The 12,889-nt window shown below is 33.6% G+C and overlaps 1 protein-coding gene across 2 annotated transcripts; it reads left to right on the forward strand.

Annotated features, from left to right (window-relative positions):
• Positions 1-44: 44 nt before the first annotated feature.
• On the forward strand, positions 45-12,029 carry LOC117779671 (host cell factor). Of its 2 annotated transcripts, none has more exons than XM_034615979.1 (13): positions 45-162; positions 417-870; positions 1,618-1,927; positions 1,981-2,192; positions 3,147-3,335; positions 4,897-5,048; positions 5,692-6,819; positions 7,744-9,054; positions 9,672-9,891; positions 10,043-10,245; positions 10,319-10,552; positions 10,935-11,301; positions 11,583-12,029. In XM_034615979.1, the coding sequence occupies exons 2-13, from the start codon at positions 555-557 to the stop codon at positions 11,735-11,737; spliced, it is 4,797 nt and encodes a 1,598-aa protein (XP_034471870.1). In that variant the 5' UTR covers positions 45-162; positions 417-554; the 3' UTR covers positions 11,738-12,029. The 2 variants fall into 2 exon arrangements, with proteins under 2 accessions (XP_034471870.1, XP_034471952.1); XM_034616061.1 differs by having other exon boundaries at positions 4,897-5,042.
• Positions 12,030-12,889: the final 860 nt, after the last annotated feature.

Below are 12,889 nucleotides of genomic sequence, written 5' to 3' on the forward strand. Positions count from 1 at the left end.
TTCTTATCGATTAATCGATATTTAAAAAGCAACTCAACCAATTTCCTATGTGTGCGTCGTTGTCGTTTTCTTCGGCTTTTTTTTGCACATTGTGTATATTGTATGGCAATAAATTTGTTGACTTAAATTTGAATTACCAACAACGGTTCGGTTGATAATTTGGTAAGAATGAGTATTATGAAAAACATAATGTGTTGTTTGTTTGCATACATTGAATATTTGGAATGGTGGCAAAAAAAGAGTAAATTGATAGATTTGTACAGCGTCCATTGACGGCATTGCCAGATCAACATAAATTTGTTAGCATACATGTACATATACAGTGCGCTGTAAAAGTTGTTTTAGATGTGTACATACATAATATAATTTTAATTTATAATGTTTATATATATATATTTTTTGGTAAATATTTGCAGATGTCATAAGGGAAGATGCATTCGTGCTTCGATTCGACTAAATACGCTATTTGTAAAGAAATTTATTGAGATCGCATTTGACAACTTGTTATTGAAAACATCAACGTAAATTGATAAATTAATATATCTCTCCGTAAAATGGAAACTGCCCAATTCGCTGGATCAGCAGTCGGAGTCTCTGACGAACTGAACTCTGAACAAATTCTACGATCTGACGGCCAATCGAATTGTTTAACCCGCATCGATATGGATGTCGATGAATTTCAAACAGAAAGCCATGCTCAAAACTTGGCCAATAACCAGTCGGGATTCCGTTGGAAGCGAGTCCTTAATCCAACGGGTCCCCAACCCCGTCCCCGACACGGACATCGCGCAATAAATATCAAGGAACTTATGGTCGTCTTTGGCGGCGGCAACGAGGGAATTGTGGACGAACTGCATGTTTATAATACAGGTAAAGATTCTATATATATAAATCTCTTTTTCCTCATCCTAAATAAAATATATATTCATAACTATTTGAAATCTAAAATTAATTCAAAGATACAGCAAATATTATTCATAACTATTTATAATCTAGAATTCAAAGATGCAGTACATTTTTTTATATTTCTATTTCAATTATTTAATGCCAACGAAATACAGTTAACCTAGAGTAATTTAATATTTCAAACAAAAGTGTTGAGCATGGGCTTAAATTAAAAATTAACATAAAATATTTAAAAATTCAAAATTAAAACTGAAAAGTATGAAAGTCTGGGGATATTCAAAAGATTTTTCAATGATCCAGCAATAAGTATTAATATTGGTGTTAGTAATAATAGTTAATATTATATTATAAATAAAAATTATTAGTAGTAATAGTATTAGGAAGGTCAGGAACAAATGAAATATTGAAAAATGTATTAGTCTGGGTATATATTTTATCTTTAATTTATTTTATTTTATCGAATTGTTAATACATTTTTAATACAATAATATTATGTATAATTTAATATATTATTTATCTATATATGTGCGGGCCCAACCGTTTTGACACAACATAGCTAAGATAATATTATATTTAATAAAATTATATTATTATAGTTAGGGAATAGTTTTATGTAATCGATATAATAACAACTGTCTCTTTTAATTATTTATTGAAGATTCAGCTTTGTCCAAATTTCTTAATTTTTTATTTAAAATTTTCGAATTTTAGTTAGCAATCAATGGTATGTGCCAGTACTGAAAGGGGATGTACCGAATGGATGTGCTGCGTATGGATTTGTTGTTGAGGGAACTCGAATGTTTGTTTTCGGTGGAATGATTGAATATGGAAAATACTCAAATGAGCTCTATGAGCTTCAGGCAACCAAATGGGAGTGGAGAAAAATGTATCCGGAGTCACCAGATAATGGTTTACCGCCATGTCCACGATTAGGACACAGTTTCACGATGGTCGGTGAAAAAATCTTTCTTTTTGGCGGCTTGGCAAACGAATCGGACGATCCCAAGAATAATATTCCAAAGTAAGCAACTTGTAGCTTCGTATTTATTATATTCACATATTGACTTTATCTAGATACTTGAATGATTTATATATATTGGATACTCGGGGTGTACATAGTCACAATGGTAAATGGATTATACCCAAGACATTTGGGGACAGTCCTCCACCTCGGGAATCTCACACTGGCATATCGTTTATCAGCAAAGACTCCGGAAAATTAAGTCTGCTTGTCTACGGCGGAATGAGCGGCTGTCGGTTAGGCGATTTGTGGCTTCTGGATACGGGTAATTAGCTTAGTTTATAAGCCCAACATGCTGATAATAAAATACAACATTTTTAAATAACGTGTATTAAGAATCTTCTAAATTCCAGATATTCTTTATTTAAAAAGAAAGAGTCTGAAAGATCATAGATACTCTTTTCTAATTTAAAATTAAAAAAAAATTATTTTTTATTAAATTTTTTTATTTTTAAAAATAAAAAATTAATTAAAACAACATTTTTTTATGAGCAAAAAAAATCTTTTTGAGTTATTGGATTCGTTACGCTAAATCGGCCAAATCGACCACTGCGCATTGTATTCTTAGGATATATACATACAATGGTCGGCATATTTATTTTGACAAAGCGTAAAGTTAAACCTACTCATATTTTAAACTAACTTTATGATTTTAGTATCAATGAAAAGGTAATTTAAATCCTGTTTGAATGATAGAAAATTTTCTTAGCCAATTAATTACGCATTGAAAATTTAGAATTTATGTAAAAATCTACTTTTTTGACTTTTTGTATGAAAAGGAGGAAAATCTTTTTGCAGTCACTATTAGAATTGTTTGAAGTAACTTTTTGCATTAAAACATTTATTGTTTAAGCCCGAGAAAAATTTTTTTAAAATTTTATTCAATTCTACGTCGACATAAATTCAAAATTTTCAATGGGTACTTAATGGGTTAAGGAAAATTTTCTATCATTCAAACAGGATTTAAATTACCTTTTCATTTATGTTAAAATATTCATAAAGTTAGTTCAATTTATGAATAGATTTAACTTTACATTTTGTCAAAATAAATATGCCAACCACTGTATAAACCTGCTTTATTTAAAAAGGTATTTCAATAAGAGTTGGAAAAACCGAAGATACTTTTTTTTAATACTGATAGATTAACTAATATTTTCTAATTTTTGTATTATTTTTGATTAAAAAATGCAAACTGAATGCTCATTCGATTTCCTTGCAGATTCGATGACGTGGGAAAAACCAAGGACTAGAGGACAAGCTCCACTTCCGCGATCCTTGCATAGCTCAACAATGATAGCCAACAAAATGTATGTTTTTGGTGGTTGGGTACCATTGGTAATAAACGACTCAAAGGCGACAACTGAACGCGAATGGAAATGCACAAACACATTGGCTGTTCTCGATTTAGGTACGTATTGATGGTGTATACTTAATATTTATTGAGATTTGGATGTGGATTGCAATTGGTATTGGAATAGAGACTTTTTTAATAAGAGTTCGAGTTATGATTATAAAATATAAAAATAAAACTAGTCGGCCGGTGCTACAGTCGAGCATACTCGACTGTCGGAGACCCCGTACTTACTATGGCAAAAACTAATAATAGAAAAAATTAAAAAATATTTAGTTAACTTAAATGCATATTTTATCATATTGGTTACAATGTCTCATAAAAAATAAAAGATTTTCATACTAAGACTTGATTTTCGCCCGATCGGTCCTATGACAGCTATATGATATAGTCGTCCGATTTGAACCAACTTTGGACAGGATATATAAAACCAATTGTTATGCATATTTAATCAGTTTGGTTACGATATCTCTTTAAACAAAAAAGTTTTTCATACTAAGACTTGATTTTCGCCTGATCGGTTCTATGGCAGCTATATGATATAGTGCTCCGATTTGAACCAACTTTGGACAGGATATATAAAACCAAGTCATATGCTTATTGTATCAGTTTGGTTACGATGTCTCATAAAACAGTTTTTCATCCTAAAACTTGATTTTAGACCGATTGTTCCTATGGGCGCTATATGATATAGTGGTCCGATTCAAAAAAGAAACAAACTTGACCTGCCTGCAAGATAGAGGAATCTACTTACCAAATTTGGTGTCACTAGCTTTTAAATTGTTCCTATAATTTGGATATGAAATTTTTGTTTTCGATTTGTGAGCGATAAAGGGGGCGTGGCCGAATTTTGAAACAAACTTGATCTGCTTGCAATATAGAGGATTCACATACCAAGTTTGGTGTCTCTAACTCTTATAGTCACTGAGATCAAGGCGCTCATACAGACGGACAGACAGACGGACATTGCTATATCGACTCGGCTGTTGATGCTGATCAAGAATATATATAACTATATATATAGCTATAAGTCAAAACAAATAATTACTATAGAACTTATATCTTAAATGTCAATAATAAAAGACAATTTAATAAATCAGAAATAAAATTGAGGAAAAAAGTTATACTTTCATTTTGAAATAAATAATAAATAATTTAAAAATAATTAATAATAATAAATAAATAATTTCTTTGATTTATATCTAAAACTATAAGTGAAAACCAACAAATAAATTCTATATAACTTAATTTTATATAATAAAAAACAATATAATAGATCGAAAATATGAGTCTTAGTTTATATTTTATTGATGTCTATAGACAAAAAATATAAGAGTTACTTTTAGTTATATTTTGATTTTCAAATAAAAGTCCATATTTAACTTCATTGATTTAGTTTTAAATAAAAACCAACAAATAATTTCCATGCAACGCTTATCTTAAAGGTAAATAATAAAATACAGATTTTTAAATCAGAAATATAAAATTGAAATTAATTTAAATCATTAAATCATAACATTAACGTTTTAAGAGTTACTGTTTTAATAAATTGATTTGTATATGTATTTATTTAAATAATTGTCATCGTGAGGTTTGTTGATATATTTTCTATTTGCAGACACAATGACCTGGGAGAATGTCACCTTGGATACCGTTGAAGAGAACGTTCCACGAGCTCGAGCTGGACATTGTGCTGTTGGTATACAAAGTCGCCTATATGTGTGGTCAGGACGAGATGGTTATCGCAAAGCTTGGAACAACCAGGTTAGGGTGAGATGATCTTCTATCACGTAATATGGCCATTAAATAACATTCAACAACATACAAGTGTTTAAATAACAAAGTTTATACATCATATAATAATAATGTTTTAATTTTATAGCCTCACTCGAAATTAATTATGAAAATTCCCCTTTTAGCGACTGATAATCATAAAATTCAACGTTTTGTTTTGTTTAAAAGGTTATGAATAGTTGCAGCCAAACATAATACGTAATCTCATATAATTTCCTTGTTTATCAAGAATAATTTAATTTTTAAAGAAAAATCAATGAATAAAATATTTAAAAATGTTTTTTTTTAAGAATAATTAAAATTAAAAGTAGTAAAATTTACGAAATGCAAAATTAGGTGTTTTCTCTATATTTTGATTTATATAAATTTGGAATTTAATATTTAAATAACTTTGTATACAAATCAAAGAGTTGTTTTTCAATTTATTTGCCATCAAATGAATTAAGATTTTATAAATTATATTTAATAAACAATTAAATTTAAAATTAAAATTTTTTTAAATTTAAATAGATCATAAAAGTTGTGTTATACTGTCTGGATTTATTTTAAAAAATGTTTAATTTTTATATCAAATTTATGATAAATTGTGATTGTTAATCTTGGATTGTTTTGGATTTAGGTATGCTGCAAGGATCTGTGGTATCTGGAGGTGACGAAACCGCTCTACGCTGTCAAAGTAGCCCTGGTCCGTGCATCCACGCATGCCTTGGAGCTGTCCTGGACAGCAACCACCTTTGCTGCGGCCTATGTGCTACAAATTCAAAAGATTGAGCAAGCTCAAGCAGTTGCCACAAAGCAGCCAGCTCTGAGTTTGGTGCAACAAAACACAGCAGCTGCCGCCGCTGCCAGCGTCGCTGTCGCCACAGCGCCCAACTTGACGTCCACTGCGGCGTGTGGCGCCCCAAATGGTGCAGGATCAGAAACGGCAACGGGATTGAAATATGAAAAGACGCCAATATCTGTGCTACATTTAAGCGGAAATGCAAGTCCTGCCACCTTAGCCAAGACAACAACCACAGCTAGTACTGATCTTGTCCAGAGTCCGCCAGTAAAGGCGCCAATTTCAATGTCCCTTACTCCGACATCATCGTCGTCAACAGTGCTGCCACAAATCTCGATAATTAGCAGCAGCAATACAACTGGTACACTGCAACAGTTCCGACCCAGCACAGCAAAGATAACAGGAGCAACAATATCATCAGCAGGATCATCAACAGTATCATTATCATCAGCAGCAGGATCAGGCAATTCATTGGACACACAAAATGTGGCTGTTCGTGTGGCCAGCTCTGTGGCATCCAGTGGTGCATCAATTGTGCTCACCTCCCAAACAGCCGGATCCACAGGAGCGTTACGTATAGTACCAGGTTCCGGCATTACCACATCTACGGCGGGTCAAACATTGCGTCTAGCATCTACATATAGCAACAGTGCAGCTTCTGGTTCAGGAACCGCCACAACCACAACAATACTAAAATCCGCACAGCCAAGTGCGACTGTTCAGACATCGCTTAATCCCACAGCAACAACAACAACAACAACATCGCTGGGGGGTAAACAATATTTTATACAAAAACCCTTAACATTATCCCCCAATGTCCAATTGCAATTCGTAAAGACGAGCAGTGGAGGAATGGCAGTGCAAACCTTGCCAAAAGTCAATTTCAATATTACCAAAGGCACTGGACATGGTCAAGCCATATCAATTTGCAACCAACAGTTGCCTGCGGGATCTGCACAAATTCAGGTAACTATTCCATACCATTTTCATACTTGGAACTCTCTTAACATTGTTAAATTTCAACAAATTTTAATAAGAAATGTATTTTTAAGCATTATTAAACTTAAAATGGAGGCCGCATCTCATTTTTTTAAATGCAGGCAATTTATAATGATCTTTCTTTCTAAAATTACCAATATAATATACCTTGAATTCCAACCCTTGAACACTCAAAGCTCTGTCAAATCTCAGTATGCAATCTCTTTTTAAATAATATTTGACTTCTAAATAGTTGCATCATTTAAATTATTTTTATTTGAAAACTATTTAAATTTTAATAAGAAATCTTTCATAAAACACTATCTGGCTTATAAATAGATGCAGCATTTAAATAATTTGTATTTAAGGACTATTTACATTTATTGAAAATTACCCATTACAAAGTTTTTTTTTTTTTGAATATTTGAATTTTTTTTAACTCTCATAACTCTGTCAAATCTCAAACAATTTTAACATTATTATATTATTTATTTAAATTTAGGGCATTTTCTATTTTCTGATATGCCCAATTTTTCCCTAACCTTATAATTTTTCCTATTATTATTGTCTATAAATCAGGTAACGCAAATCATAATAATTTTAAATATAATTTTAACGTAATTTTTCGATAATATTTTGAAATAATAATTAAGTTTCAATTATTTTTCATAATCAGACCCGTAATTAAAATAACTTTTATTTTTGATTTGTAAATAAAGTATTAAATAAGTTCATTTGAATAAATTAAATTTACTTATTTATGTAACATAAAATGGGTAGAGGAGCCTATTAGATTCGTACACTACTTTGAACACCTTGATCTTCGGGACTCTAAGGGTTATTTTATTTTATTAAAGGTTTATAAATGACAAATATGTGAATGTATCACTAATATATCAATGATGATTTCAGATTGCATCTGGCAGCAGCATCAGCAACGTTCAACCGAAGACTATTATGGTAACTGGAGCAGCGGCAGCTGCAACATCGACAACATCATCAGTGGCAACAGCAGCTGGAGGACATCAACAGCAGACATTGTTGCAGCAACAACAGCAACTGCAAAAGCCAATTGTATCTGGAAATGTGTTGAAACTTGTATCGCCTCATACGGTATCCGGTGGCAAGTTGATCATGAAGAATTCCAATATTCTACAAATGGGCAAAGTGACGACCAACATGATGGGCGGCAAACCGGCGTTTGTTATAACAAATAAACAGGGTGCTCAGATAGGCAATCAACAGATTATTATCGTTACCACCGGCTCCAGTTTGCGTACTGTGCCAACTGGATCTGTGATGACCACCGCCGGTGGCAGTTCCGGCAACATTGTGAGCATTGTGGGTTCAACTGGAACCACAGTCGGACCACGTACCGTCGTATCCAGTGGTCAGAGTAATGTTAAAATGGTACGCAGCATACAGGGTGCTCAGGGAGTTGGAGTTGCTGCTGGACGACCCATAACATTGACACTGCCAGCAACATCAACGTCATCCACCACACATCAGCTGCTTGCTGGACATGGCCAGAAGGGACAGAAGTTGCAGCAGAAAACCGCTGTTTATATTGGCGGCAAACCGGTTACGGTTATGAGCGCCGGTTCAACGGGTGCTGGTACCAGCTCTACTGTCACAGCTGGTGGTAATAAGTTGGTCATGTTGCCAGGCGCGGCTGGACGCAAAGGATTTGTCAACATTTTCAATGCTGGTGGCGCTCAACGTGCTTTGACATTGGCAACACGAAGTGCTCCGGCTCCGGCTTCGGTGCAGGCTACGGCTAATAATAATAAGACAAGCACAACAACCGGCGTACAGCTTAAGGAGAAAGATAATAGTGCTGTAGAGGCAGCGGTTACCATTGCAACCATGTCGGAATCCGCTTACATTGATGCCGATCCCATGGATGATATTATTGAGCAGCTCGATGGTGCTGGCGATTTAATAAAGGCCCAAGAATCCCAATCAAATATGGATCAAGACATTGATGATGATGATGTTGCTGATGATGATGACAATGTTGACGATGCCACGTCAACATCAATATCAGCAGCTGCTGCACCTGTTGCTCCTGCTACCGCTGCTCCTGCTCCTGTTGCAGCTGGAGGAGCACAGGAAATTAAGCCGGAAACAATCGATGATATTTCGGGGGTGAGTAGCACAACTGATGCCCAGAAAACATCGACACAAGCCTGCGATGGAAACACCGATAGCATCGATACAAATGTAAGTATATCCAACGACTAACAACAATTCTTTTATAGTTTTATTTATTTATTTTCAACTAAAAGTAGTAGATGAAAACAATAAAAAAAGCATATAAAACAAAGCGATTCGAACTTGACAAAGAAAATATTAAAAAAAAAAATATCAGATATTAAATATAAAACTAGTTTAAAATATTAAAAATTTATCGAAAGTCCTCATACAATTTGTAAGTATTTATTATTTTTATTTATTTAACGCCAAATTAAAGCAGATCACAAGTGAAAATTAGTAAGCATTTAAAATAAAGAATTAAATAAACAATAAATAACTTGACAAAGTTAATAAATACATTTTGAAAATAATGTAGAACTTTACTTTTAAAGCTAAAATTAAACTTTTATCAAATCTTTAAATATTTTCAACAAAACGAATAAAATATAGAATTTTAAATTCAAAGCTAAAATAATTATTTCTTTAAACACAATTTTTTTAAATTTATTTAAATTTGTTCTATTTGTTTAACGTTATGTTTTAGATATTTAAAATAGGAAAAGGCTTGAACCTAAAGTTTACAAACAATAATACGAGTAGTAAAAATAAATCGTTAACATGCTATCCTTTATCCAATTTTGCAGCCCAATGTTTCAGCAACCGTGACAACAACTGCGTCGGAGATCAATCAGCCGACCGCGTCTGAGACTGAGGCCGCAAATATATTAACAACGATCAAGTCGGGCGAGGTTTTGGGTAACACCGGCATCTTCAAGGACTCAGCCATATCGACCACAAGCGAGACCGATGTTGAACAAAGGACCATGATAATTTCCGCTCAGCGGCAGCATCAGCATTCAAATAGTAAGTGCAGCTATCTTCTGTATATATAAAACTCTCTATCCTGACTCAGTCAGTCGACTGACTATTGTGGAGACCGAAAAAAGTAGAAATTTTCACACAACGTAGATAAACTTTCTTATTTTTTTGTTAACTTGAACTATTTACATTTTAGTGGACGATTCACATTTGGAAGCGTTAGCATCTGCGGCTGTGATGCAAGCGGCAACAGCTTCAGCGGCGGATTCAAGTCAGATTCAGACGGCGAGGAGTCTGCTCGACGGCTCCTCTTCAGCTAACCAACTTAATAATAATAATAACAGCAGCAGTGACAACAGTAAATCGAATGAACAACCAAAAAGCTGCACCGACAACAATGTATGTATTATTTTAAATGAATTTTGAATGAAATGAATGATGTCTAACTATTAAAATTATATATATTTTTTAGATCTCAATTGATGAGAGCGATAAATGGCACACGGTTGGCATATTTAAAGAGCTGTCGCACACCGTCACCAGCTATATCGACCATAAGTGCTTCAACGAGTCGCTACTTGACAACTTTGATGCTGACAATCTTCCAGACTTGGCGCAATATCCGCGCATTAGCTTGGATCCTGGCACCGCCTATCGATTTCGTCTGGCAGCTCTAAATACCTGTGGTCGCGGTGAATGGGGAGAGGTTTGTTAACGCATTATACTTTTTATAATATAAATCTCTTTGTACTGACTTACTGATCATTGCACAGCCCAAACTATAAGAAATAGTAGGCTGTAATTTTCACAGAACATTGCTGAGGCAATTTGCGAAATTCGAATTGCAAGGGGGTCAAATTCGGGATCAAAATTCAAACATTGAGAAAATTGCATTTTGTACATTTTTGTTAGTTTTAGAGTATGAGATTTTTTAAATTCCTTTTAAAATTTATTCAAGTTGCTTAAATTTATAGGAGTTTATTTTAAAAAAACAAAAGTTTAACTTGAAACACGTTTTTATATATTAATTTTCTTTTTTAATTTAAAATGACAGATAAGATGATTAAATAACAATATGATATTTGCAGATATCCAGCTTCAAGACATGTCTGCCTGGTTTCCCAGGTGCACCGTCGGCCATCAAGATATCCAAAGATGTTAAGGAAGGTGCACACTTGACATGGGAGCCACCACCGGCACAGAAGACCAAGGAAATTGTAGAGTACTCGGTCTACCTGGCCGTAAAGCCAACGACAAAAGATAACAAGGCGGCCTCTTCACCACAGCTGGCATTTGTCCGGGTTTATGTTGGAGCTGCCAATCAGTGTACAGTGCCTAATGCATCGCTTTCCAATGCCCACGTCGATTGCTCCAACAAGCCGGCGATCATTTTCCGCATCGCTGCGCGCAATCAAAAGGGATACGGACCGGCAACGCAAGTCAGGTGGCTTCAAGGTATATCTTCTATATAATATAATATAGTCAATCCTTATAAACAGAAATCCTTACAGTTATGTTTGTTTTTAATTCTAAAAATCGATCTTTTAATTGTTAATTTATGATTTATCAATATATAAATATATATTTAACTCTTTGACCTGAATGACTGACGTCATAAGTAAAGCTAAACATCATACATATCCATTGTCGGTTTTAAAAATTAAATTTTCATACATAAATGGTCTCTGTTTATGATTTTTTTATACGAATAGGAACTAATTGAATTTATTACGCAGATCCGACAACAACGAAACTGCAAGGTGCTGCCAATGCGACAAACTTGAAGCGATCGCAGGAGAAACTCCAGGGATCATCCGGAGCATCATCGGCAAGCCCGTATAGTTCACCCCAGAAGCGTGCTCGGAGCACTGGCATCCAGGGCAACGATTGAGCATCATCATCATCATCATCATTATCATTACTATGCATCATCATCATCATTATGTTCTCGATGGTGTTTACAGATTGTACAGTGCGATCCAGTTGCAAATACTATTTTCTAAAATGCTTCCACCAGCAAAAAAAAAAAAAAAAGATCATCGCGTTGCTCTAGGTTGCATTATTATTTTTAATTATATACATACTTACACAACTAGACGTACTTTAACTTAAGTCAAAAGTCGAAAGTAACACATATTAAAATGGAAATCATTAATTAACAATTAAATTAATTAGTTTGTCAATTTCGATAAAACTTTTCCTTACGGGGGGCTAATTTACATTATAATATACAATATAACTATGTGGTAAGTGAGATATATATTTATTTGTTAATGCTCTTTTGATTTGAGAGAGCAACTCTCTTTTGTCTGTGAGTGTGTGTCTGTGTATGTTTATGTAAATACATGCATAGACGCATATATGTATGTGTGTTTGTAATTCTGCCGCTCGAATTTGCCTAAAGTAGTGTCCCGAGCAACATATCCACCTGCGTTATCGACTTTTAATTAATGCTAGTGATAACTTTGTCAAATCTGAGCATCTTTTTTATGAGCATCGTCTTTTTAGTCATTGGCTTTCCTCTTTTTTGATGTTGTTTAGTGTATAACAGTGACTGTATAACAGAATAACATGTCCACCTACGTTTATACTAAGGAACTTCTCAAATAACTTTCGATCGAGGGGAGATTTTAGGGCACATCTGGTCGTTATCTTACCTATAATAATAGATATAATAAATCAAAATGCACTCCATTTTTTTATAGCTTTAATTACGTTATATACGTATAAGTATATATACATATTTGAAATCTTATTAATCTACCCTCTTTATACACATACAATTTGAAAATTTAGGTCTACATGTCGTGAATGTTGCTAGTTTTGTTAAGTACATTGCAAATCTTGAAGTCTATTGCACAATTGTTGTGTGAGTGTTTTTTTTTTTTTTATATTTATAAATAGCATTATATACCAATCTTTGTATATATTGTAGGTCTTAGTCTTAGCATCATCATCAATGTCAAGATTTTTCTCGATCTTAATTATATACGCGTACACATACATTTTGTTTTTTTTTTTTCTTTTTATTAATACTAACTCA

The sequence above is a fragment of the Drosophila innubila genome, chromosome 4 (assembly GCF_004354385.1).
Source record: "Drosophila innubila isolate TH190305 chromosome 4, UK_Dinn_1.0, whole genome shotgun sequence".
NCBI classification, from domain to species: Eukaryota; Metazoa; Arthropoda; class Insecta; order Diptera; family Drosophilidae; genus Drosophila; species Drosophila innubila.